We start from the raw sequence: 22,913 nt of genomic DNA on the forward strand, positions 1-22,913 counted from the left end.
GGACGGATGGGACTGGGCACCGCGGCCCGTTGTGCTCATTGCTTGGGGATGCCCTTGGCTGTGGCCCCGCGCACTGCGGACATCGGTGTCCGGCGTCAGCCGGGGGCTCGCTGGTGCTCTTCTGGGCAACCGTTTTCTTGGCTTTCCGTTAAGTTGGTTGCATTCGTGCCTTTGTCGCCCGGAACCTCAGGCCGATGACCGGCGGTTTTGGGCCAAGGCAGCAGCTGGCGTCCTGTGCCCTTGAGCCCCCCAGATGGAAGAGCACAGGCCCCGCCGTCCCTTCCTTTGCCCTGAAAGTGCCTTTGAAAAGGCCAGTCTCCTCAAGAGCTGCTGGTTTTACCTCCTCGTTAAGACCAAGGCCACACTGGAGGTTTTTTGGGCACTTTGCCGCCTGGAGGGACGCGCTGGGGGGACTGTGGGGGGAGGCTCGGGGGAGGCCGTGCACCTGCCCCCCCCCCCACAGGCCTTAAACGCTGGTGTCCGCGTGTCTCTCTCTGCAGATCAGAGCCCACCCGCAGTTCGGCGACCTGTGCCAGAGGACCACGGTGGCGTCCTGCTGCCCCAGCTGGACGCTGGGCAACTACATCGCCATCCTGAACAACAGGTCGTCCTGCCAGCAGATCGTGGAGCGGGACGTGTCGCACACGCTGAAGCTGCTGCGGGCCTGCGCCAAGCACTACCGCAACGGCACGCTGCAGCCCGACTGCTGGGACGCGGGCGCCCGCAGGAAGGGCCAGCTCAAGTGCAGCGGCGTGCCCCGCAAGTGCGTCAAGTACAACGCCGTGTACCAGATCCTGCACTTCCTGGTGGACAAGGACTTCCTGGCCCCGAAGGCGCCCGCCGCGCCCACCGCGCCCACGCTGAGGTACAGCATGCTCTTCTCGCCCACGGAGAAGGGGGAGAGCATGATGGACATCTACCTGGACAACTTCGAGAACTGGAACGGCTCCGACGGGGTGACCGCCGTGGCCGGGATCGAGTTCGGCATCAAGCACAGCCTGTTCCAGGACTACCTCCTGACGGACACAGCCTACCCGGCCATTGCGGTGCTGCTGGTGCTGCTGGTCATGTGCGCCTACACCAGGTCCCTGTTCATCACCCTGATGACCATGTTTGCCGTCATCAGCTCGCTGATCGTGTCCTACTTCCTCTACCGCGTGGTGTTCAACTTCGAGTTCTTCCCGTTCATGAACCTGACGGCGCTGGTCATCCTGGTCGGCATCGGTGCGGACGACGCCTTCGTCCTGTGCGACGTGTGGAGCTACGCCAAGTGCGACAGGCCGCACGCGGCGACGGCGGAGACGGTGGGCGTCACCCTGCAGCACGCAGCGCTGTCCATGTTCGTCACCAGCTTCACCACGGCCGCTGCCTTCTACGCCAACTACGTGAGCAACATCACCGCCATCCGGTGCTTCGGGGTGTATGCAGGCACGGCCATCCTGGTGAACTACGTGCTCATGGTCACGTGGCTGCCGGCCGTGGTCGTCCTGCACGAGCGCTACCTCCTCAACCTGTTCAGCTGCTTCCGGAAGCCGCAGCCGCAGGTGTACGACGGCAAGAGCTGCTGGACGGCCGCCCGCCGGAAGTGCCACAGGGTGCTGCTCGCCGCATCCGAAGCCTCTCGCGTCTTTTTCGAGAAGGTGCTGCCGTGCGTCGTCATCAAGCTCCGCTACCTTTGGCTGCTGTGGTTCCTGGCCCTGAGCGTGGGCGGGGCCTACGTGGTGTGCGTGAACCCCAAGATGAAGCTGCCCTCGCTTGAGCTGTCCGAGTTCCAGCTGTTCAGGCCCTCGCACCCCTTCGAGCGCTACGACGCCGAGTACAAGAAGCTCTTCATGTTCGAGCGCGTCCACCGCGGGGAGGAGCTGCACATGCCCATCACGGTGGTGTGGGGGGTGTCCCCGGAGGACAACGGCGACCCCCTGAACCCCAAGAGCAAAGGCAAGCTGGTGTTGGACGGCAGCTTTAATATCGCCAGCCCCGCCTCCCAGCTCTGGATCCTGCGCTTCTGCCAGAAGCTGAGAAACCAGACCTTCTTCCACCAGACGGACGAGCAGGACTTCACGAGCTGCTTCATCGAGACGTTCAAGCAGTGGATGGAGAACCAGGACTGCGACGAGCCCGCGCTCTACCTCTGCTGCCGGCGCTGGAGCTTCCCCTACAAGCAGGAGATCTTCGAGCTGTGCATGAAGAGGGCCATCATGGAGCTGGAGAGGAGCACCGGCTACCACCTGGACAGCAAGACGCCGGGGCCGAGGTTCGACGTCAACGACACCATCCGGGCCGTGGTGCTGGAGTTCCAGAGCACCTACGTCTTCACGCTGGCCTACGAGAGGATGCACCAGTTCTACCAGGAGGTGGACGCCTGGATCTCCCGGGAGCTGAGCTCGGCGCCCGAGGGCCTCAGCAACGGCTGGTTTGTCAGCAGCCTGGAATTCTACGACCTGCAGGACAGCCTCTCCGACGGCACGCTCATCGCCATGGGGCTGTCGGTGGCCGTGGCCTTCAGCGTCATGCTGCTCACCACGTGGAACGTCGTCATAAGCCTGTACGCCATCGTCTCCATCGCCGGGACCATATTCGTCACCGTCGGCTCTCTGGTCCTGCTGGGGTGGGAGCTCAACGTGCTGGAGTCGGTCATCATCTCGGTGGCCGTCGGCCTGTCCGTCGACTTCGCCGTCCACTACGGGGTGGCCTACCGGCTGGCCCCGGACACCAACCGGGAGGGGAAGGTGATCTTCTCCCTGAGCCGCATGGGATCCGCCATCGCCATGGCCGCCCTGACCACCTTCGTGGCGGGGGCCATGATGATGCCGTCCACGGTTCTGGCCTACACGCAGCTCGGCACCTTCATGATGCTCATCATGGGCGTCAGCTGGGCCTTCGCCACCTTCTTTTTCCAGTGCATCTGCCGGTGCCTCGGGCCCCAGGGCACCTGCGGCCAGATTCCCCTCCCCAGGAAGCTCCGCTGCGGCGCCTTCTCCCACGGCTTGTCCGCGACACCCGGAGACAAGGCGCCAAGCGGCTCCTGCGCTGGGAATGCCTACCACGTGGCTCCCAGGGCCCCGAGGTCCGAGGCGGAGCGGGAGTTCTATGAGCTGGAGCCCCTGGCCTCCCACGGCTGCGCCGCCCCGGGGAAGGCGGCCTACGAGGAGCTGCACGTGTGCTCCGAGGCCTTCAGCGGCCGGGCAAAGGCCCTGGGGCTGCCCGCGCACGCAGCCTTCAGCCCCAGCGCCAGGGGCGAAGCAGGCCCGGCCTCTCTGCAGCCCTCGCTCGAGCAGCACCCCGCGTGTGCCTTCCTCTCCCTGAAGCAGAGGTGTAGCTGCGCCAACACGTTCCAACACTGGAAACCCGGCCCGCTCGCCTCCCCGCGGCCCGGCGACGGCCTGTGCCCCCGCTGTGCCGCCGCCGCCAGCAGCTTGGTGCACGTGCAGCCCGCCGCGCGCCCGGTCCCCGAAGGCCTGGTGTGCGCCATCCCGCGCGTCCACCACTGCCCCTGCCTGCAGGGCAGAGCCACGCGAGCCAGGCTGCAGCGCCCCGCGCCCCCCAGCCTCCCGCTGCCGCCACACCTCCAGGGCCAGGAGGAGCCGGGGGCGCAGGCGGGGGACCCCACCTCCGCTGTCCGCAGGAGCCCCGGCTCTTCCCGGAGAGCGTGCTGCGATCCCGACAGGAGCCAGAGGGGACCGTGTGGGGACAGCGCCGTGGGGGGCGGCCCGGGGCCAGGGGCTGCGGTGGACGAGGCAGCGAGGCACACGGAGCCGCGCCTGTCACAGGACCCGGAACACTGGAGCCCCAGTGGGCCCAAGTGCGTGCGTAGCCACGTCACGGGGGACGCCCGGTGCTGCCCCGACACCCGTCACAGCTGCGACCAAGGGACGTGCGGTTCCGAGGACCCACAGACGCCACACGGCGAGGCCAGCGCGCCCCCAGCGCCGACACACTCGGAACTTGCGGGTGAAAGTTTGTTAATAAAAACACTTTAATAAATACAGTGTCACGTTCAGAGCCGGTGCCTCTCCATGGTTCTTTGAAATGGGAAGTAAAAGCCAGAGGTTTGGAAAGGGGCCCCCGGGACGCAGGGGCTTCACACTGAGGATCTCGGGGTAGTTTCCGGATCTGCAGCAACAAAGTCACGCATGTGACGACCGTCGGCTGAGGACTGGCTTTGATATTTCCAGAAAGTGCCAAGTGCTAACGTGTGGTTTCCTTCACCTCGAGGCGGCCTGACCCAGGGCCTGAGCGCAGGCGTGGCCGATCCAGCGGCCACCCAGCGGGGCCCAGGCCACCCAGCGGCCTCCTTTAGGGGTTGGCTGCAGCCTTGTTTAGGGATTAATTCCCATGTCTGTGAACTCGGCCCGTTCCCCGGGGTGCCCTCCCCTGCCGCGTGCATCGTCTGTGAGGCCACACGCGTGTTGATGCCCAGAGGGAGCAGCCCCGGCGCTTGCTGCGGTCGGGCAGTGTGGACGGGTGGGAGGATGGGTGAAAGAGGGGGATGGGTGAGGTGGGGCAGGGACGTGGGTGGGGGATGGGCAAGGGAGGGGGATGGGTGCGAGGGGGAGAAGGACAACTGCGGGGGTGATGGCTGGGGGGGCAGGTGGGTGCAGGGGGATGGGCACGGGAGGAGCAGGGGAGGGTGGGCAGGGGGAGGAAGATGGGGGGGCGTGATGGGGATAGATGGGCACGGGGGATGGGCAACAGGGGGAGCAGGGGAGGGTGGGGGACAGTGGGTGGGGGGAGATGGGCGAAGGAGGGGGGGATGGGTGCAGGGGAGGGGGGAGGGCGGCGGGGGTGGGTGGAGAGATGGGCAAGGGGGATAAGCGTGAGGAGGGAGAGCAGGGGACGGTGGGCAGGGAATGGGGGGAGGGGGATGGGTGAGGGGGGATGGGTGCAGGGGAGAGGAGGACAACAGTGGGGGTGACAGCAGGGGGGCAGGTGGGTGCGGGGGGATGGGCACGGGGGGAGCAGAGGGAGGGTGGGCAGGGGGGAGGAGGAGGAAGGGGGAGGGTGTGATGGTGGGGGTGAGGATAGATGGGTGCAGGGGATGGGCACAGGGGGAGCAGGGGAGGATGGAGGGAGGAGGCGGGGAATGGGTGAAGGGGGGAGGGGGAAGGGCGGCAGGGGTGAAGCGGAGGTGAAGGCAGGTGGGGAGATGGGGCATGTGGGTGCAGGAGGGCGACCTGTGCTGACTCGGGGTCACGGTGCTGGCGGTGGGCGGCCCCACAGCTGCAGGGCTGGGACCCGGGACATGCACAGAGGGAGCCAGGACACCTGCTGTCATGTCCCCCGAGGGTCCCGATGTCACCGAGCGCCAGAACTCGGAGGTCGTCCCCTTCGGCCCCCCAGGAGTGGGGCCGGCGGCTCTGCTCCCAGCTCCCAGCACAGGCACCGCCTCCCGCTGCAGCCCTGGGAGCGGGGCTGGTCCTGCCCTGTCGGCAGGCGTCGTCCCCCCGGCGGCCGGGACGCGGGTCAGAACTTGTTCTCGCTCCCGGGCCGGGGGTTGTGGGGGGACAGCGGGGCAGCCCGGGCCACGGCGAGGCCACGGCGAGGGTGCGGGGGGCACAGCGCATGGAGCTCTGCGGACAGGCCGTGGGGTCCCCACGCGCGGCCCTCAGGCGCGGACTCGGTGCTGCTGGTCGCCTGCCCTCCGCCCTCCACCAGGCGAGCACACGGCAGGAACCGGGACGCCGTTCAAAACCGCGTGTCCCGTTAGCGCGGGTCTGCCCGCGTCCAGGGGGCGGCTTGTCTGCAGCCGGAGCCGAGCGTGGGGCGTGAAGCGGGTGCCGCCGTTCGCTGCTGCAGGGCCCTGGGCCCTGACCTGCTGGGAGGCAGGCAGGGTCACGGGGTGCAGGTTGGGGGGCGGCCGCCCCTGCCCCATCCCAGGCAGCACCCGGGGAGGAACGCTCGGCCACCCCGCCCCCCCCTCAGGGCCCGGCCTCCACCTCCCCTGGTCGGGCTCCAGGCTGAGCCCCAGAACCTGCAGCCGCAACTGCCGGCCCCTCCCTGCCCCCAGCCCGGGCCAGGCCCTCCTCCCCCCCTTCCCCTGCGGTCGGTCAGGCTGCGCCCTGCCCCTCTCCCAAGGACACCCGTCAAGGTCACCCTGCGAGGAGCGCGCAGGTGTCTCTGGTCAGGAGGGCCCACAGCGAAGGATGGCTCTGCCCGGCCGCGCTGCAGTGGGGGGGCGGGGGGCTTGAAGCTGGGTCAGCCTGGGGGCCTAGGGGCCCGGGGGCGCAGGAGGAGCCGAGGCTGAGGGACAGGGGACCCCGAGCAGGGACACCGGGGCCGCAGGGTTGGGTCTCCCCAGGAACCTTCCCGCAGGGCTGCCCAGCTTGTCCCCAGGCAGGAGTTAGGGCCGTGGGGGAAGCAGAGCCCCAGGGTCACACAGAGGGGCTCGAGGGCAAGCGCTGTGGGGGCCTCGAGGTCCCAGCAGATCCAGACCCCTCCTGCCTCCCCAGGCTGCGCCCAGCCGGTCCACACACCTGAGCTCGCGCCCTTGTGGCCCCGGCACCGCAGAGGGCCGCCTCTCCCCTAGGCCCATCCCCGGGCGCGGGGGGCACCGTGCCCAGTTCTGAAGGCTGCGGGTCCCCGGAGGCCAGGCCACCGCGTCCCCACACGCCGGGCCCCCAGGATGCATGGGTCCCAAATGCAGGCGGACGTGGGACCCACACATGCAGCGTCTCCCCCTTGAGAATTCTGGGCGTGGAGGTGACGAGAAGAGCCCCTGGCCCAGGGGGCTGCAGCCGCTGCTCCCTGGGCCCTCGGGCAGGGAGGAGGGTGGCGGCCGAGGTGTCTGGCGCCAGAGGCAGATCCGAACCAGGCGGCTGTTCTCTTCAGGGGCCAGAGTGGAGTTTGCCTGTTCGCACCTCACAATCTTCCCACTCAATAAACTCCGCGTGACGGGGATGCTAACGGCTTCAGGGTCACGTGTCGAGGTGGACGGCGCGCTCAGGGGACAGCGGCTGCGCCTCCCGCACCTGCCACCTCGGGCTGCGGCCAGGCCCTGCGGGGGACTCAGCCATGCAGACCCAGGGCCGAGGGCTGGTGCTGAGGCAGGGACCCCTGGGGGCCGACGGCGCTGCAGAGACCAGGAGTGGGTGGGGGACACCCTGTGAGGCTGTTCCCGGCGCCCCCTCACCGCCAGGGCACCGCGACCTTGGTGCAGAGCTGGCACCACACGTGCCGGCGCTGCCCGTGTCGGGACCCGGAGGCCGGCGGCCGTGGACCTGATGGCGGGAGAGCCTGCACCCTGGTGTGCTTCATGCAGTGCGGCCCCGTGCACGCGAGGACCCGAAGCCCGACCTCCTCTGTGCCTCCCACCCCACGAACCATGTTCCTCAGTGGACCCCTAACACAGGGGAGCAAAGCGCGTCCTCCAGCCGGCCCAGGTCAGCACCGTAGCCGACTCCACGGAGGGGAGGCTGAGGCTCCAGGACGCTGGTCCCATCCAAGGAGCACGGGCGGCACAGGCAGGCGTGTGGCTGCAGGGCTCTGCTCCCCCCACCCCTGCACGCGGCTCCTGTGGATGGGTTGGCCCTGCGCCCGGCCTCACACTCGCCTGCAGAATCGTCCAGGTCGTCACCGGAGCTGCGCTCTTGCTTCCAAACCCCACGTGCCCAATACCTCCTGGCCCTTGCTGTATGGGGGGCCCTAGCCCACTCCCTAGCCCACACCCGAACCAGCACCCTGACCAGCACCCCAGCCAACGCCCTAGCCCGCGCCCTAACCAAGCCAGGCCTGGCTTTCCTTGTTCGCTTGTTGTCCTCATGGTTCGCCCCGGGACGTCGCGGCGCCGTCGTGTAGTAGGGGCTCCAGGTGTGCTCCGGGGCGTCAGAGCCGCTGGCCTGTGGTGTCCAGCCTCCCGGCCATGACCATCCGTGCCCTCGGGTGCATCCGTCCTGGACCACGGGCAGTCGTCTGCGGCGTCAGCGAAGGGCAGAGCAGGGCCTCGGGTCTTTGGAGGCAGCTCGGGTGCTCTCTGCGTTTTCTTCCTCTTTGAGGCTTGCTTTTAACGACAGGGCCGTTGGCAGCGCCCCGGAAGCCTCGTAGTGGGCATCTCGGGGTCGGTCTGCTTACACTTGGCGGGGGGGGCCGTCGGAGTCACTGCGCCGCGACCGGCCGCGTCCCTCTGAGCTGCGGGTCCTCAGCCCAGCATTGCCGAGTCTGCAGTACAGCCCCGCGGGCGGCGAGCGTGGTTCCTTTGGCGTCCGAGCGCACGTGCCGACCTCCCATCCGCCGAGAGCAGCCGAGGCCACGTGAGCTCGCTCTCTCCCGCACGTGCTTCACTTCGCACGGACCCCAAAGCGCAACGCTTCAAGGACAATCGCCACGAAAGTGCGGTGCAGCTAACACGGGGTCGCGGTTCCTCGGTGTCGGCGGGGACGCCGGGGACGCTGCCGCCCGCTCCTTGCACACCTGGGCCACGAGGACTGAGCGCTCTCTCTGGGACGAGTCTACACGGCTTACCCGTCCCAGCTGAGACTAATAAGCAAGACGAAGCTGCACACGCACTCACCCTACATTGTGTGAAGGGACCGACGGAAGTTTCCCCGAAACGTGTAGAGGGGGGGTGCCTGCTCGGCCAGGGGCACACCTGCTGCGTGCTCGCGGGACAGGGACAGGCGTCCACGCGGAACAGCTCGTGTGTTTACCTCAGCAGCATCTGAGCTCGCGGCCCCCGGTGCGGCCCTGGGTGTGGCGCAGGCTCCCGGCCCCGTGTCCCCCGCGCTTGCCCGCTGCGCCCCTGGCGCCTCCTCTAGGTCTCTCCACGCCGTGGGCACAGCACACCCTCAAGTCTCTTCCGTCTACAGCAGAACCAAAACCTGTACCTACTGCGTCTCCCTTCTAACACGTGTCTCCCCTGCCGTCCGCAGCCCGGCTGCCTCTGAGCCGTCTACACCGCCTGTCTCCTCCCTCTGGTGCTGCTCATTCCCCAGACAGCTGCCGTGTGGCTCCCGACGCTGCTGAGTGCATCCGTGACCTGGACCAAAGCCGGCTCCTTTCTTAGGGTATTTCCACACAGCGCCTGGCAACAATGTCTGTGGCCCCTCACCCACCCATCCTCCATCCTTCTGTCCTTCATCCTCCATCCGTCTGTCTATCCTTCTGTCCTTCTATCTGTCCATCCATCCATCCACCCACCCATCCATCCTTCCGTCCGTCCATCCTTCTGTCCATCCATCCATCCTTCCATGCACTCGTCCTTCTGCCCATCCATCTGTCCATCTACCCATCCATCCATCCATCCATCCATCCATCCATCCATCCTTCGGTTCCTTCTTCCTTCAATTTATCCTTCCTTCCATCCATCCATCCTTCTTCCATCCATCTGTCTGTGTATCCTTCTGTCCATCCATCCATCCTTCCATCCACTCGTCCTTCTGTCCATCCATCTGTCCATCCATCCTTCTGTCCATCCTTCCTTCAATTTATCCTTCTGTCCATTCACCCATCCTTCTATCCTTCCATCCATCCGTCCATCCATCCATCTGTCCACCCTTCCTTCCATCCTTCCTTCCATCCGTCCATCTATCTTCCCATCCATCCATGCATCTGTCCTTCCAACCATCCATCCGTCCACCCATCCTTCCATCCGTCCACCAGGTGGAGGGAATGTGAATAGAGGGGTCTCTGTTTTGGGAACCAGGCTCCTGGCTGTTGTGCTGCTGCTCTCTCCTGGCCCATCCCCACCTCTCTGCTCCTGTCTCCATCCCGTGTCCTCTAAATATCGGTGTTTTCCACTGCTCTGTCCTTGACCTCGGCGTTGCTCATCCTGCACATTCTTCCTCTTGTCGCTTCAACTTCTCCCTTTGTATTGATGCCCAAAGCAGCATGTCCAGCTGGGTCCCTCCCCTAATCTGCCGAAGCGCCCCCGGCTCTCTGGCACCAGGGCCTCTGCTCTAAGCTGTCACCCACAGACCCTGCTCCACTATGTGACCCTTGAACGGCCCGGAATCCTGGGAGCGTCCTTGACGCCTCCCTCTGCGGTCGCCCAGCTTCAGGTGTCGCCCCTGTGGCGAAGCGGCAGGATTCCACCAGCAGCCCCAGGAGCCACGAGGGGACGTCGGGGCCCCCCCAGCTGCATCCCCAGCCTGCCCACTGCTCACGGACCCCGGCTGTAGCCCCTTTGCTTTGAGGTCATACCGGCCAACATGTAGCGAGCACCTGCTGTGTACCGGGTGCTGAGACAAGCCACCTCGCTGAATCCTCGCGAGCCCCGTGAGCCGAAGCACTGGGGTCTTGGGTGGGCCCTTCATGGGGGCGGCCTCCTGGGCTCCCCAGCCTGCTGTGTTCCCACGTGGCTTTCGGCTGCCCCAGACCCGGAGCACCTGCCACCCCTCCTGTGCCTCCAGAGCCGCAGCCCAGCACAGCATCTTGGGGCCCCGCCTGCTGGAGCTCATCTTTTTTGCCCGCATGCCTTCCTGCCTGAGTTCCTAAAATACAATTAAAAAAATGTTAAAGTCTCTTAATTAAATCCTGTGCCCTCAGGAAGTGTCTTTCCAACCCATCGTCCTCGTGCAGCAGGGGTAGGTCTCAAAGCACTAATCTGCTCGTGTCCCTTGGAGCTTAAATCCCTCCAATGATGCCGCTCTGTTCTTAGTACCAATCCAAGGTCACGGCGGCTTCTCCCCGGCAGTCCCGGGGGTGCATCCGGCTCCGCTCCGGCCGGCGCCTCAGTGCCCCCCTTTCCTTCTTTCTACGTCGCAGACGAGCGCCTGCAGCCCTGAGAGCAGGAGGAGAAGGTCCAACCAGCAGACAAGCTGCAGGACCCCAGCTCTCAAGGCGTTTGCCGACATGGGGCGGGGGGCGGGGGGTGGGCAGAGACCAAGGTACAGCAGGGACAAGCCTTTCCGTGGAGGGGACGCCGGCCTGGCTCCATGTCACTTCAGGCTTGAAGATTCTGCAGGCGGAGGGTCTGCTCCCTTCCCCTGCGATGCCCCGACCCCTCCTTCCTGCCTCCTGGGCCGTCCTCAGGTGCCCAGGGCGCTCAGGCACCTGGGTCCCCCCCCAGGTTGCCCCTGGACCCCCTGCTGGAGGCTGGCGGTGGCCTGGACACATCCCAAGAGCAGCCTTCAGAGCCGAAGCCTGAGTTTTATCCTAAATGCACTCAGGTCCTGTTTAGAGATGTCGAGGTGGAGGGCGACAGGATGGGGCTCGTGGTGAAGGGTCCTGGCTGCTGTGTGGGGACGTGAGGAGGCAGGGGGAGCACCCGGAGCAGCGATGCCAAACCCTGGGCCGTGTTGGGGTCCCAGGCAGTGGATACACAGCTCCTGGGGCAGCCGGGCCACAGTGTGGCCACGGGATGCTCCGAAGGTCCCCAACGGGCCCCACAGGCAAGGCTGGACCCCACGTGAGACCCACCTGGGCGCGTGCGGCCAAGGCCCAGCTCCTGCCTCGGGATCCCGGCAAAATTTGCAACAGGTATAGGGGCGTCACTTCTCCTTCCCTAAGGGGCGAGCAATGGCCCCGGGCTGGGTCCACCTCCCAGCCTTCGCCTGGCCTGTGCCACCTCCCGCAGCCCCAGTGGCTTCAGCCGCGCCTGCATCGCAAGGGCCCCCGTGGTCCCGCTGCGAAGAAAGCCGATGCCCAGGGACCCAGGGACCCTCCTCCGTGGGGGCGTCTGGGCCAGAGAAACATGGGCCTTGCCCGGGGGACGCACTGGACCGAGCCCTGGGGTGGAGGAGACGCTTCCACGTGGGTGGGGCACGTGTGGCACGACACATGAGCTCATCCTACGGGCCCTGGAACACGTTCTCTCACATGTAACCCCGAACAAGTGGGGTGCGTGACGCAACCATCAGGTGTCCCGGGGGTTCACCCAATAAAGGACAACCGGTGGCGTCTTGGACACGATGAAATTATTCCGCTTTTGATTTTATAACCAGCTCAGAATTTCGTTGGCAGACGGCCACCGGGCCAGCACGCGGTCACCGCCCCGCTGAGACGACGGAGAATCCTGAACCGAGCAGCTCCTGTGTGTGCGGAGGTCGCGGCGAGGAGCATCGCGATGCTCTGAAGCTTCATCTGCTCTTACCCTCGGCAGCGCTGGTGCAGGCGGTGACCTCGAGGGTGACCTGGTGGCAGGCCAGATCCCCTCGGGGAGACGCCACGTGCTCTTGCCGCTGTGCCGACACTCTGGTCCCATGAGATCGGGGCTCGGAGCTGGTGGGGAGGCGCCGGGGCTGTGCACCCCGCGGGGTGAGGACGGGGTCCCTGAGGGGCCAGGCCCAGCGGCCCTGCGTCACTGCCTACACGTCCTGTGTGGCTGCTTCACGGCGGGAGTGGACCAGCACCAAGGCTGCCGGCACCGAAGTCAGAATTTTACACGCCAACTGCCTTAAACATGGATGAAATGAGTGTCCCTATAGCCGCGAGCCTGCCCGCCGCGTACCTCTAACACCCAAGCCACTCAGCGGCACCCGGAGCCACGAGGGACCCCACCGGCTGCTGTCCTCGGAGGGACCAGCCCAGACGCGGAGCCCTGTGTCCGGAGGGTGGGCGGCGGCACGCGGGGCCTGGGGACCCCGTCCAAGGGGCCTCCCAAAGGCCATCGAGTGGCCACGTGTCCTCCGTCCACCAGCCCCGAAGCCCGGGCCCCCCGCGGGGTGGAGGGTGTGAAGCAGCAAACACAGTGCGTCCTGCTCGGACCTCGCAGGAGGCTTCCCTGTGGTCCGCACTGTGGGGCGAAGCAGGGGCGCAGGGCGCCATCGAAATGCGTCTCTGCAGGACGTACAACACGCGGGGCTGGATCCCCGGGTGCACAGGACGCCCCAAGATGGGAGCTTCCCGGAGGCAGCCACACGCACCTTTAGAGTGCAGCCGGGGCAGGTGCTCGTGGCTCCTGGGGTTGTTGCCAGCTCGTGGGCTGATCCCCAACGGTCCCAAAGGGGCCCCCGTGCTGGGGACGAGGATGCCGCTGTCCCCGGCAGGGGTCGGGACCTGTCCTCGTGCACCTCCAGGAGGGGACGCGCAGGACCGACCACCAGCAGAGGCCTCCAGGTGCCCAGCCGGGCTCGACCCTACTCTTCGTCCCATAAACCAAACAAGGAGACATAAGCTGAGTTCACTGATTTGCCCCAAAGTCACAAATCGAGTCCAGGCCCCACCGGGGACTGTCCACGGGGCACGGTGGGCACGACCATCACTCCGTCTACAACAACCTGGCGTCTGAGCACGGTGACATCCTCAGGTCCCGGGCCCGGGCCTGACACAGGAGCTTCAGGGACCGCCCGCCGCCACCACTGTGAGCTGACCTTTGTCTGCACTTACTTCCCCGACCCGCTGGGAAACGAGGGCCTCAGGGCTACAGACGGGCTGGGCCGTGGGGTGGGGCGTGAGGCGCAGAGTCTTGCGGGGAGCATGTTGGCTCAGGACCAGATAGGGCCAGGCCGCAAGGCCCCAGGACAGTGGGGGCGGGGGGAGCCCGGCAGGAGGCACATGGAAAGGACGCAGGAAGCTGAGTCTTTGCGAGAAGCAGCACCTGGGGAATGAAGTGCGACGGCCTGTGGGTCCACCGTCCTGCTCCCCCCAGACTGCGGCAGGAACCTCGACCTGTGAGCACGTTTCAACTGTTTCATTAGGAAAACTTCTGCTATTTGGGCTTTTCAGTAAGAGGATTCGAAGGGCAGTGGGACGGCCCCGTCCCTGCCGACTTCTGTGCGACCCGCCTGCCATGCGACAGCTTCGCCTGCACGTGTCCGTCCGCGTGTCCGGTTCCGTTGGGGAAACACTCATGGGACCGTCAGCGAAGGCCAGGGCGCACCGGGGGTGGCAGCGCCGCAAGCCCCCACCCGCCAGCCCAGGGTCCCCTGCCCGCAGCCCCAATGGGACACTAGGCGGCGTCAGGCTCCCCGTTCCTGCCATGGGGACAGCAGGGCTGCCGGGCGCCTGCGGCGGGAAGCGCGTCCTCAGTGGGTGGCCTCTGCCTCCCCCAGGCTGGGCTCCAGGTGAGGCCCGCGGGCCACCTCCGCTCGAGGCCCCTGGGACGACGCTCAAGAGGCCTCTTCACTCTGCCCTCCTGCTTCATGCCCCACCCCGTCCTCCACCCCACCCCACCCCACCCCTCCATCCCCTATCTCCACCCTATCCCATCCCATCTCCCACTCTACCTTCCCACCCCCACCCCCATCCCCACCCCATCCCTCCATCCCCATCCCTCTGTCCTCCACCCCACCCCTCCATCCCCACCCCCACCCTCACTCCTCCATCCCTGTCTCCACCCACCCCTGCATCCCCCATCCCCCACCCCCATCTGTCCATCCCCTATCCCCACCCCTCCATCCCCACCCCATCCTCCACCCCATCCATCCATCCCATCGCCCCTCCATCCCCCATCCCCATCCACCATTTCTCACCCCATCCCCCACTCTACCTCCCCACCGGCATCCTCACCCCCTACCCCTCCATCCTTCCACTCCCATCTCCACTCCCACCTCTCCATCCCCCATCCCCCAGTCCCCCATCCCCACCCCCACCCCTCCATCACCACACCCAGTCTCTCCATCCTCTCCTTCTAGCCCCAACCCCTGGCTGCTCATCGAGGCTGTGACCGTCCCCCCCAGGAGCCCGTGCGTGCTGAGCCCCAGGCCCAGCACTTCTGCTGCCTGCCCGGCACCTGCCCTCGCATGTCTGCCCTGTCCTCCTGGGAGCGGACACGGACACAGACGCGGGGACGCTGGGCTTCACAGCACACCTCATTCGGTCACGGGGCCTGATCCAGCACCTGCTGTGGACCGGGCACCCCGTGGGGCTCAGGGCGCAGGGTGACCGGGCCCGAGTCCCCTGCCATCGGGGCTCACGGTCTGGCCATGCACAGCAGGCTGCAGGGGCTCGGGAACGGGCAGTCGTGCCAGGAAGCTCCCCAGACCGATGGGGATGAGGATGGGACAGGAGACGCCTTGAACGCGGCCTGGGAGGGTGGGTGAGGCGGGCCTCGGGGGAAAGGCCTCCGCGGAGCTGGCATCCAGGCCGCGGCCCCCAGGCTCCCTGCCCCGACACGATGCTGCCCCCAGGCTCCCCTGGGGCGGGCGGCTGGGCTCTGAGGAACACGGAGGCTGGACGCGCAGAGCGAGGGAACATTCCAGAAGGAAGGTCGGGGGTGATCTGAGGGTCAGGACCGGGGCACATTTGGGAGACTGAGCCCCAGGTCGGGCGGCCCCCGGTGCTGCAGCCACAGGGCAAAGCCGGCACAGCTTCCTTGGCTGAAGCCTCCTGACGCGTTTGCAGGAAAACCTTTCTGTATGAAAATAAACACGACAAAGACAGAAAGCGAGACGCGTAGGGTTCTTTGAGGAAACGACGACCCTGCAAGTCTGGGCTGCTCCAGGGGGTCTCCAGGTGTGCAGTGGCCATCAGGCGGCGAGGGGGACCTGGGCTCGCCCTCCCTCGGGTTCGCGCTCAGTGTCGCGCTGCAGAGCCTGGGCACCCCTTGCCCGCGACCAGGGCCGGCGGGACCCCTTGCCGAGGCGGGTCGGGGAGAACGGGCTTCGTGTGCAATCACGTTCTCCAGGTAGGAAACCGGCGCCCAGAGCGGTGACCCGTGCAAATGGCAAGAGCCCCGCGGCCTGGGCTCAGCCAGCTAGGCGACGGCCGCCACGGTGCGCAGCGGGATGCCGCCATCCCCGCGCGCGCCCCTCTGCTCCTGCAGGATGTGTCGGGAGAGCGTGTCCAGGAACCAGCCCACGTCCTGCAGATCCTCGGGCCACCTCAAGTACCGGCGCTGCCGCACGAAGCCCCCGATGGCCGGGTGCCTCCTCAGCTGGTACTGCGACAGGGAGCCCACGACCACCAGGACGAGGGCGCCGTCCAGGTGGGACGCGCAGCGGCTCCGCGCGGCCGCGAAGGCCTCCAGGCACCACCCGTCACGGAGGAAGTGCCTGCTCACCAGACAGACCACCTTGCGGCTGCTCCACACGGCGTCCTGGATGTTGGCGATGTGCTCCCGCCCCGGGACGAAGTCCCTCTCCTCGAAGCACAGGTTCAGCCTGTTTCGGGAGCTGTACTGAGCGTCCAGGTGCCTGAGCAGCGCGCGCTGCACCCACTCGAAGTCTCTGCCGCTGAAGCACAGGTAGGCGTCGTACTGGTACGCGTCGGGCGCTCCGTCCTCGGCGGGCCCCGCAGGCAGGAGGCGCCGGGCCGCCTTGTAACAGAGGAAGCAAAGGCCCCGGAGCTTGGCGGCCACGAGGACGGCCAGGAGGAACAGCGTGACCCCGACGGTGGAGAAGATGAAGAGGGAGAACGTGAGGGTCCGCAGGGCCTCCTCGTCGTCACAGCCCTCCATGGAGACAGAGGACAGGGGCGTCCCCGCAAGCGAGCTGGGGTAGGCGCAGCGCACGTCTGCGCGGGACCCGAACACGGTGACGTTGGTCCGGTTGAGCCACCTCACCAAGGGACGGAGCTCGCAGCCGCAGATGAACTTGTTGTGCGTTAGGTCCACGGCTCTGAGCGGGGCGAGCAGCCCGGGGTCCAGGGACAGGAGCTGGTTCCTGGACACATCCAGCACCTCCAAGGCAGCAGGCAGGTCGCCCCGGGACAGCGTGCTCAGCCTGTTGGCGCTCAGGTCGAGGCCCCTCAGTGCCGTGAGGTCCCGCAGCAGCCCCGGCGGGAGGGCGGCCAGGTAGTTGTGGTTCAGGTGCAGCACCCGGAGCCGGGGCAGCCCCCGGAACACGTCCCAGCACCGCCCGGTCTCCCAGGCCAGCTGCAGCATGTTGCTCCCGAGGAAGAGCCTCTCTGGGCCGACGCTGCCCGTGGGGCCGTGTCCGCCGCGGCACGCAGACAGGCGGTTGCGGTTGAGGATGAGGACCTGCAGGGCAGGGACCCGGAGGAGCGAGTAGAGGTCGCCCAGGTCCTCCAGCCTGTTGTCCGACAGCTCCAGGAAGCTGGCTGTGAGGTCCATGTGGGACACGGTCTCCAGCTTGTTGTTGCCCAGGAAGATGGTGTCTATGCTGGGCACGAAGGAAACGGTTTTGAGGGCGTTGTCGCGGAGATCCAGGGTCCGAAGCGCCCCCAGGAATCTGAACGTCTGGTCCTGGATGATCCCGATGTGATTGTGCTGCAGGTCAATGTAGGCGACCTCCGCGAGCCCCGAGAAGTCAGAGTCATAGAGCTCGCCCAGGAGATTGTGCGACAGGTTGAGAACCTGGACGCTGCCGAGGCCGTGAAACGCTTCTCCCGCGATCCTGTTGATCTTGTTGTGGGCGAGGTCCAGGAGCTTCAGGTCCCCGAGCACCTCGAACAGTCGGGCGTTCAGGGAGAAGACGAAGCCGTGCGACAGATCCAGCCGCAGCACCGAGCTCCCGGCCAGCCCCGCGAACGTGCTCCGGTCAGGGTCCCGGATGTTCCGGAAGCCAAACCCCTGCCCCATGATGTGGTGGGCGAGCACCAAGGAGGAGATCTGGCTCCCACCGATGGCCCTGGTGACGTTGCCCGTGACGTCTGCGGTCCAGCCGTTGTTAGACACGTCCAGGGTCTCCAGGACCACGTTCCTGAACGGGTTCCCGCACCGCCCCCAGTCCACGGGGGCCCGGCTGTACAGGCCATTGGCCGCGAGGTTCAGAAGGGAGAGCGCCTTGCCCTGCAGGGGCCTGAGCCCCTGCTCACACGCAGCCGGGATCCGGTTGAGGGAGAAGTCCACGGACCTCAGGGAACCCAGCTCCTGGAAGGAGGCGTGAAGCTCGAGGCTCCCAATCTGATTTTTGGACAGGTCCAGGCGCGACAAAGCCCCCAGGTTTCTGAAATAACCGTCTGTCAACACGACGTCGGAGAGGCCACAGGCGAACAGCCGGAGTTCCTGCAGGTGGGGCAGCCCCTGGAAGGCGTCGGGATGCAGGAAATCCACCCGGCTGTTGCCCAGGTCCAGGGTGCGCAGGTTGGGCAGGTTCCTGAAGGCTTCTCTGTCGACGCTGAAGGGCGTCTGCTGCGTCCCCAGCTCCAGCAGCTGCAGCCGCTCCAGGAGGGGGAACGAGGCGCGGGTGACGGCCCGGATGTAGTTGAAGCTCAGCAGGAGGATCTCGGTGGTGCTGGGGACCGGGGGCACCTGGCTGAGGTTGCAGGAGCGGTACAGGGCCCTCCGGCCGTCAGCCACGCAGCAGGATGCCGCGGCCACGGCGCCGGCCACAAGCAGCAGCCCCAGCGCGCGGCCCAGCTGGCGGCCCATGATCCTGCGGGACGGAAACACAGCCGTGCAAGCCCAACGCCAACCCGGGGCCCGGGACGGGGGCCCCTGGACGGGCACCTGCCTCCCCCCACACGTGGGCCCGGCGGGACGCGCACTCAGCGCCGTGCTGGGTCCTTGAGAAACACTTACCTTGAGGAGAGTCTGTTTGCCGTCACTCAACCGGGATGCGTGCAGGGCGTCGGGGAAAATGGCAGGCGGAGGACACTGGTGCCGCCCCCGCCCAGTGCCGGGGGCCCGCCCCTCCGCCCCCTGCGCGCTCCACACACGGCCTGGGTCAGCACGCACACGCTGGTCCTTCGGGCCACCATCCGCGAAGCGCCCAGCCTGACGGGTCAGTGCATCCCCCTCCCACCCCCTGCCCAGGCCTGTGGGGGCGAGCGCGGCGCGGCTCAGGGCGCCCGTCATCTGGACAAGTGCCACACGTCCGCTCGGTGCACAGGGTGCAGCAGGGGCTGGACACACGGGCCAGCTGGGGCGCACGTCCTGGGGCAGGCGGCAGCGGCCAGAGTGGCCAGGAAGGCCCCCGATGACTCGATGACATCCAGGGGCCCCAGGGATGCAAAGGAAGGAGGCCCAGCGGGGAGGCGGGGGGTGCAACACGGGGGCTCCGGCCGCCTCTCCACGCACTTCCAGGGCTGGGACTTGGCACGTGCTGCTTCCTCTGCACGCACGCTCTCCTCCCATGGCTCCGTGGCTCGTCGCCGACCCCCCCTCCGCTCGCTCCCCTGCTCCCGACCTCTCAGGCCACCTTGCTCATGTCCTTCTGAGCGCGTCCCGGGCCCTGATGCGGTAGGTGGCCCGTCCCCCTGTGAGCTGTGTTCACCGCCACGCGGCAAGCGCTTGGGAGGGCACCCGCCGCCGGGTCGGAAAACCGGAGCTGAAGGAGTGGCTCCGCCAGTGAGGAGAGCCTCAGTTTACCCCTGACAGAGCCCTGGCGCCCGTGGCCGGTGGGGAGAGCGGCCCCGCAGGAGCCTCGCGCGGGGCCCGGGGCGGCCTGGACGCAGAGCCGTGCTCAGAGCTCCACCCGGGCCCAGCCCCAGCGCCCCACGGCGCGGGCTCCGCGCTTTCTCCACCTCGTGCGCCAGGGAAGACGGTCCCTCGGCGGTTTGCGGCCATGCGGGACCCCTCCGGGGGACGGCCGCCCGCTCCCTGCCCGGCGCCCACGTGAGCCCTGCACTCAGCCCTCACTTCCAAACCTCTCGTGATTCTTACAAAGCTCCAGACACGTCCGTGGACAACCTCCCTGCGACTCCTGCATCCAAGCGTGTTCCTCAGGGTGAGCGCGGCCACGTGGCTGACGCCTCCCCGCCGCGGGGCTCCCGCTGACTCGCCCTGAAGGACTTGCCCTCCCGTTTGCTCTGCGGCTTCCCGCGAGGGCAGAGCCACGCCAAGCGTGGGCCGATCAGATGACACCCGCGACTCCACTTCAAAACGGGAAACTGGTAGTTTAAATGTCCGCAGTGAAAGGCGCCCGCGGGCCCCATGTCACCTCCCTGCAGCGAGACGTGGACGGCAACGCACCCAGAGCCGATGCCGTCGGGTGGCAGGAGCCGGTCCCCACGCCGCAGGGTCACACATCACACCAGGGCTTCGGGGTGCGGCCGTGGCACCAAGAACCCGACTGCGCGGTTTCCCCACGTTGGGTGGTTGGAAACAGGCGACATGGGAGACGCCGTCACCTGGAGGAAGGCCTGTGCCCGCCGGGCTGCAAAGTGGGGGCAGGTCACTGGGTGGCAGGCAGGCTGGGGCACAGGCGGTGCGCCCCGAAAACCTGCGGGGAGCGGAAGTCTTTGTGCATCTTGCTTCCTCACCCCGCGGTGCGAGGCCTGCCCCGGGCACCTGCGTGGCACGGCCTGTGGACGGGTGCGCTGCGGACTCAGGGATGGGGCTGGGGCCTCTGCCCGGCCTTGGACGTGCTTGCAGGATGCTCGATCCCCCACGGACGCTGCTGCCACGGGGCTGGGCGCACCCAAGGCTGCACAGACGCGGCTCCTGCTCAGGCCAGTGGCCTCACCTTGGAGCACGGACTTCGTTTCCAAGGCTCACGTGTGGACGACACTTCTGCGCGGAGCCCGCACACGGGGGGGGGGGGGGCCGGGTTCGCAGCCATGCACTCACGTCCTCACGCGGTGGGGCACGGGTCCCCAACTTCCTTCCTTAGGAACCTCTGGGAGACGACAGTGGTCAGTGCTGATGTGGGGAGTCGCGAAGGAGGGCTCTCGTCTCCCCAGAGGGGAAAGGCTAGTTCAGGGGAGAAACAGAGGGGCCCTGCGGGGGTCGGGGGTCCGGCGTCTGCCTTCAGCCCAGGGTGTGACCCCGGGGTCCTGGGATCGAGTCCCGCTTCGGGCTCCCTGCACGGAGCCTGCTTCTCCCTCTGCCTATGTCTCTGCCTCTCTCTCTGTCTCTCATGAATGAATAAAATCTTTTTAAAATGCATATTTTGTTTACTTATTTATGTATTTATGTACAGAGCATGAGCAGAGGGAAGGGCAGAGGGTCTCAGCAGACTGTGCACTGAGAGCAGAGCCTCACGACCCCAAGATCGGGACCTGAGCTGAAACCAAGACTCTGACACTTAAGCCAACGGAGCCACCCAGCCGCCCCCCTGCACATGGTTTTCTAGGCCACACAGCAATTTTTGACCCGCAAGGTCGGGGACACCGACCAGGACCCGAGGTCTCAGGCTGAGGACCACGCCGTGTGCGCACTACGTCTTTCCGATCTTCCAAAAACGCCAGGATGCACGGTGCCGGGAGCCTGAGCCTCTGCTCTGCACGGGAATCGCCGGGAAAGGCTTGCCGAGTGAGCGGGCTGGGCGGGAGCTGAGACTCTGCCTCTGGAGCAAGCCTCAGGGGACCTGCTGTGGCCCTGGGTCCCCGTCCCCGCCCAGGGCTCAGGCTGCCCGCCTCCCGGGCCTGAGGCCGACCAGCTGCATCCGCACCACTTCTGGGAAGGGGCCGCGCTGACCTCGCCCCAGCTCGCCCCAGCCCTGGAGGGTGGCACCGGACGGGCGCGGATGGGGTACAGCGGCTGCCTCTGAGGAGCGAGTGACGGGCGGGGGTTCCGACAGGGGGCGCGGGGTGGCAGGGGCGGCAGTGGGGGGGCACAGGAGCTGGGCCTGGGGAGCGGGGCTCAGGGAGATCCCCCACCGCGGCCTAGGCGCCCTGAGCCCTGCACCGGTTGTCACGGTGGGGGCGGTGACAATGAGGACGAAGTTTGCAGCCTAATAGCTGTGACCTCGAGCCAGCGCCTAGCGTCTCCGAGCACCAGCGCGATCATCTCTGCAGTAGTGGCAGAAATGGTGTCTAGGAGGCAGGGACGCCCAGTGCCCGCCCCCAGGGACCCCCCCCACCCCCGCGCCCGCACTCAGGGATGCTCCAGTGCCCGCCCCCTGGGACCCCCAGTGCCCGACCCAGAAACCAGCTGCTGATGTGTGACCCTCTAATATTTCTTGCCTAAGTACCCACCCAGGCAGCAGTTACCTGCCCCTCGCCAGAAACAAAGTCCCAGAGGAATCCACGGAGGGGAGCCAGGGAGGAAGCGGAGTCTCAGCCCAGCGCCACCTGCGGTTTCCCTTTCCTGCGTTGGAGACCCCACAGCACACACCCACCCATCCATCCAGACGCTGGAACCCCAACGGCACGGCCCTCTTCTGCTCCCTAGTCATCCCTCAGCACGCTCGTAGGCCCCCGGTGCAAGCAGATGATGCCACGGGTGATTGTTGAGGGCCCAGGGCTGAGCGTGAGGCGGCCACAGTCCTCATGCAAGGAGCGCTGGGCTGGAGCCGAGCCTGACGTGTTCAGGCACAGCCGCAGTAACAGGACCGAGAAGCTTGGCCTGCGAGGCTCCGCCCGCCTCCCTGAGGGCCGCCCAGCCTTGGGCCAGGGCCGGGGCCCAGGAAGGAGCACGGGGCTCACGGGCATCCTGATGCAACGAGAAGCAGCCGAGCCGGGAGTGCCCCCGCCCCAGGCCTGGATGAGGTCGGGATCTGTGCGGGGCTGGAGCCCAGGGGCTCCTGGCCAGTCCAGAGCCTGCACAGCAGCCGGCCCACTGGGTCTCCAGCCTCACCAGGCTCGGCCTCCAGGGCTTGCGGCCCAACGAAGGAGGCTCTGCGAGGCTGGACGCGGCTTCCTGGCAAGTGTCGCCTCCGAGGGAGCCGAAGCCTGGCAGGCTCAGCTTCGCAGATGGCGCAGCCCACACACTCCCTGCCCTGCTTGGGCCCAGGTGCTCCTGAAGCCCAGGGACGGCCCCTGTGGAGCCCGTGGGCCACCCGGCCCCACCGTCCGCCCTGAGACGGGCTGTGCCTGCTCACAGGAGGGTGCTGGCTGCTGTCTTGTGCCCACAGGAGCCAGGGTGAAGCCAGGCGGCCATCGGGGGGCCCGACACGTGTCAGTGCTCCACCAGGCTCAGTAAACTCCGGGAAATGATTCAGACTCGCTGCTGTGGTGGGGCCTGGGGGCTCCGGCGGGGGCTCCCCAGCATCAGGGCCCCCGGCATCAGGGCCCCGGCATCAGGGTCCCGGCATCAGGCTCCCCAGCATCAGGGCCCCCGGCATCAGGGCCCCGGCATCAGGGTCCCGGCATCAGGCTCCCCAGCATCAGGGCCCCGGCATCAGGGTCCCCAGCATCAGGCTCCCCAGCATCAGGGTCCCCAGCATCAGGGCCCCAGCATCAGGGTCCCCAGCATCAGGCTCCCCAGCATCAGGGTCCCCAGCATCAGGGCCCCAGCATCAGGCTCCCCGGCATCA

General features: G+C 67.1%; 2 protein-coding genes and 1 long non-coding RNA gene across 11 annotated transcripts in view; 1 reads left to right on the top strand and 2 right to left on the bottom strand.

Annotated features, from left to right (window-relative positions):
• The window catches only part of DISP1 (dispatched RND transporter family member 1), a 155,832-nt gene extending 151,830 nt beyond the window's left edge, over positions 1 to 4,002 (top strand). For all 8 annotated transcript variants that reach the window (XM_072814546.1, XM_072814549.1, XM_072814547.1 and 5 more), the window contains one exon: positions 501 to 4,002. In XM_072814546.1, the coding sequence (XP_072670647.1) occupies positions 501 to 3,980 (3,480 nt within the window). In that variant the 3' untranslated portion in view covers positions 3,981 to 4,002. The remainder of the gene's footprint in view (positions 1 to 500) is intronic.
• A 5,050-nt stretch (positions 4,003 to 9,052) lies between these two features.
• On the bottom strand, positions 9,053 to 14,026 carry LOC140626816 (uncharacterized). Its single transcript, XR_012025816.1, has 2 exons — positions 12,798 to 14,026; positions 9,053 to 12,327 (listed from the first exon to the last, which is right to left on the bottom strand). It is a non-coding gene; the product is annotated as an uncharacterized lncRNA (long non-coding RNA).
• Positions 14,027 to 15,254: 1,228 nt separating this feature from the next.
• TLR5 (toll like receptor 5) lies at positions 15,255 to 22,913 on the bottom strand. 2 transcript variants are annotated; one of them, XM_072815111.1, is made up of 2 exons: positions 19,688 to 22,913; positions 15,255 to 19,590 (listed from the first exon to the last, which is right to left on the bottom strand). In XM_072815111.1, exon 2 carries the CDS (start codon positions 18,848 to 18,850, stop codon positions 15,569 to 15,571), a length of 3,282 nt encoding a protein of 1,093 aa, XP_072671212.1. In that variant the 5' UTR covers positions 18,851 to 19,590; positions 19,688 to 22,913; the 3' UTR covers positions 15,255 to 15,568. The 2 variants fall into 2 exon arrangements, with proteins under 2 accessions (XP_072671212.1, XP_072671213.1); XM_072815112.1 differs by lacking the exon at positions 19,688 to 22,913 and having other exon boundaries at positions 15,255 to 18,149; positions 18,296 to 18,434.

Source organism: Canis lupus, chromosome 38 (genome assembly GCF_048164855.1).
Source record: "Canis lupus baileyi chromosome 38, mCanLup2.hap1, whole genome shotgun sequence".
NCBI lineage: Eukaryota > Metazoa > Chordata > Mammalia > Carnivora > Canidae > Canis > Canis lupus.